The following is a 2,226-nucleotide window of genomic DNA, read 5'->3' on the forward strand; positions in this document are numbered from 1 at the left end:
TAAGGATTGTAGGAAGACCTTTACCACCTTTTCATACCTTGTTCAACATCAGAGAATTCACACTGTTGAGAAACTCTATGAATGTGAAGATTGTGGGAAGGCTTTTATTAGAGGCTTAGCCTTTATTAAACATGGGAGAATTCATAGTGGTGAGAAACCATATGAATGTAAGGAATGTGGGGAGACCTTTGGTAGTAGCCGTCAATTTACTATACATCAGAGTACTCATAGTGGTATGTAATCATACAAATGTGGGAAATGTGGAAAAGCTTTTATTAGTAGCTCATACCTTGCTCAGCATCAAAGAATCCATAAAGGTGAGAAACCCTATGCATGTAAGGAATGTGGGAAAGCTTTTATAGTGTGTGGAAAGCTTCATCGGCATCAGGATCTTAATACTGGAGAAAAAACCTTTTGTATGTAAAGAATGTGGGAAGGCCTTCAGTACCTTCTCATACCTTGTTCAACATGAGCGAATTCACACCGGTGAAAAACCCCAGGAATGGAAAGAATGTGGGAAGACCTTCAGTAGTAACTCACCCCTAGTTAGACACCAGAGGATTCATACTGGTGAGAAACCCTATGAATGCAAGGAATGTAGGAAGGCCTTTACTGTGTATCCACAATTTACTCGACATCAGAGGATTCATACTGATGAAAAGCCTTTTGAATGCAAGGAATGTGGGAAGGACTTAGACTTAGTTCATTTCTTAATGTACATCAGAGAATTCATGCAGGGGTAAAGCCCTACGAATGCAAGAAATGTGGGAAGATCTTTAGTCATGCCTCATACCTTGTTCAACATGAAAGACTTCATATAGGTGAGAAACCCTCTGAGTGTAAGGAGTGTGGCAAGGTCTTTAGTTCTGGCTCGTACCTTGTCAACACCAGAGGATTCATACTGGTGAGAAACACTTTGAGTGTAAGGAATGTGGAAGGGCTATTATTAGTTGCCATCAACTTACTGTACCTCAAAGGGTTCATAGTGGTGAGAAGTCCTATGAATGTAAGAAATGTGGGATGCCCTTTAGAGTACATGTACATCTCACACAACAGAACAACACAACAACATTGACAGGAAACCCTATAAATGTGGGGAATGTAGAAAAACTTTCAATTGTGCCTCATACCTTGTACAACGTGGGAGAATTCATACTGGTGAGAAACCCTATGAGTGTAAGGAGTGTGGTAAGGCCTTTAGTTCTGGCTCTTAACTAGTTCAGCATCAGAGGATTCATACTGGTGAGAAACCTTATGAATGTAAGGAATGTGGAAAGGCCTTTCCAAGGTATGGACAACTTACTGGACATCAGAGTGTTCATACTGCTGAGAAACCTTTTGAATGTAAGGAATGTGGCAAGACCTTTAGACTTAATTTGTTCCTTAGTGAACATCAGAGGATACACACCAGTGAGAAACCCTTTAAACGTAAAAAATGTGGAAAGACTTGTAGATATAGTCAGCCCTTAAAGTACATCAGAGAAATCATATGCATGTAAAACCCTAAGAATTTGAAGAATTTGGAAAGTCCATTATATATGGTTTAAACATTGTTCAGCATCAGAGAATGCATTATGCTAATGAGAGACATGGATGTTAAAAATCTTGGTAGGTCTTTAGAAAATATCTCCCATTAGAGAATTCATAATGGAATTTAGAAAACATAAGAAAGCCTTTATTTGTCATTCTTGTGTATATGATATCTGAATCCGAATACTCTGGATTATGGCCAATTCGGAAAAGGTGGGAAACATCAATACAGCATGGATAGCATGAAATTTTATATGACATTTCCTGATATGGCTGAATGAACAAGTGAATAAAAAACCTTCCGGTTACTCTTAAGTCACTGCTGAACATGAAATTCATCCTGATTTCTTAAGAACAGTTATCTATATATTGGAAAGCCTGCCATAGCACAGATGTCAATTCTCATCATTGTCATGCCACCACCTTCAAACTGTTTGGCAGTAGGCCCCTTACTTTTTATTTCAGGACATTGCTTTAAAATGGTGGGGATTGTAAAAATCTGCTCATTATTTATTATTAGCATTTTTTTAAACTGCTAGTGAAATTTTGAATGTAAGACCCTGCAGGAGTCGTTAATTTAGAAATGCCCTTATATTTATCCATTGTACAATTTTGGATAACTCTTTCTGGATAAAACTTCATAGAAAAAAAGAAACATGAGAGGATATTCATTTAGAACTCATCCCCTTAAGTTGA

General features: G+C 37.8%; 1 protein-coding gene across 1 annotated transcript; it reads left to right on the plus strand.

The window, feature by feature from the left end:
* Positions 1-241: 241 nt before the first annotated feature.
* Positions 242-1,565, plus strand: ZNF30 (zinc finger protein 30; the record flags this gene model as incomplete). Its single annotated transcript, XM_044260062.1, is given in 6 exon segments — positions 242-406; positions 408-687; positions 690-878; positions 881-1,071; positions 1,074-1,455; positions 1,458-1,565. Coding segments are annotated over 6 exon segments (1,257 nt in total), but the record flags the coding sequence as incomplete, so codon positions are not given.
* Positions 1,566-2,226: the final 661 nt, after the last annotated feature.

The sequence above is a fragment of the Neovison vison genome, chromosome 7, assembly GCF_020171115.1.
Source record: "Neovison vison isolate M4711 chromosome 7, ASM_NN_V1, whole genome shotgun sequence".
In the NCBI taxonomy this organism is placed as follows: Eukaryota; Metazoa; Chordata; class Mammalia; order Carnivora; family Mustelidae; genus Neogale; species Neogale vison.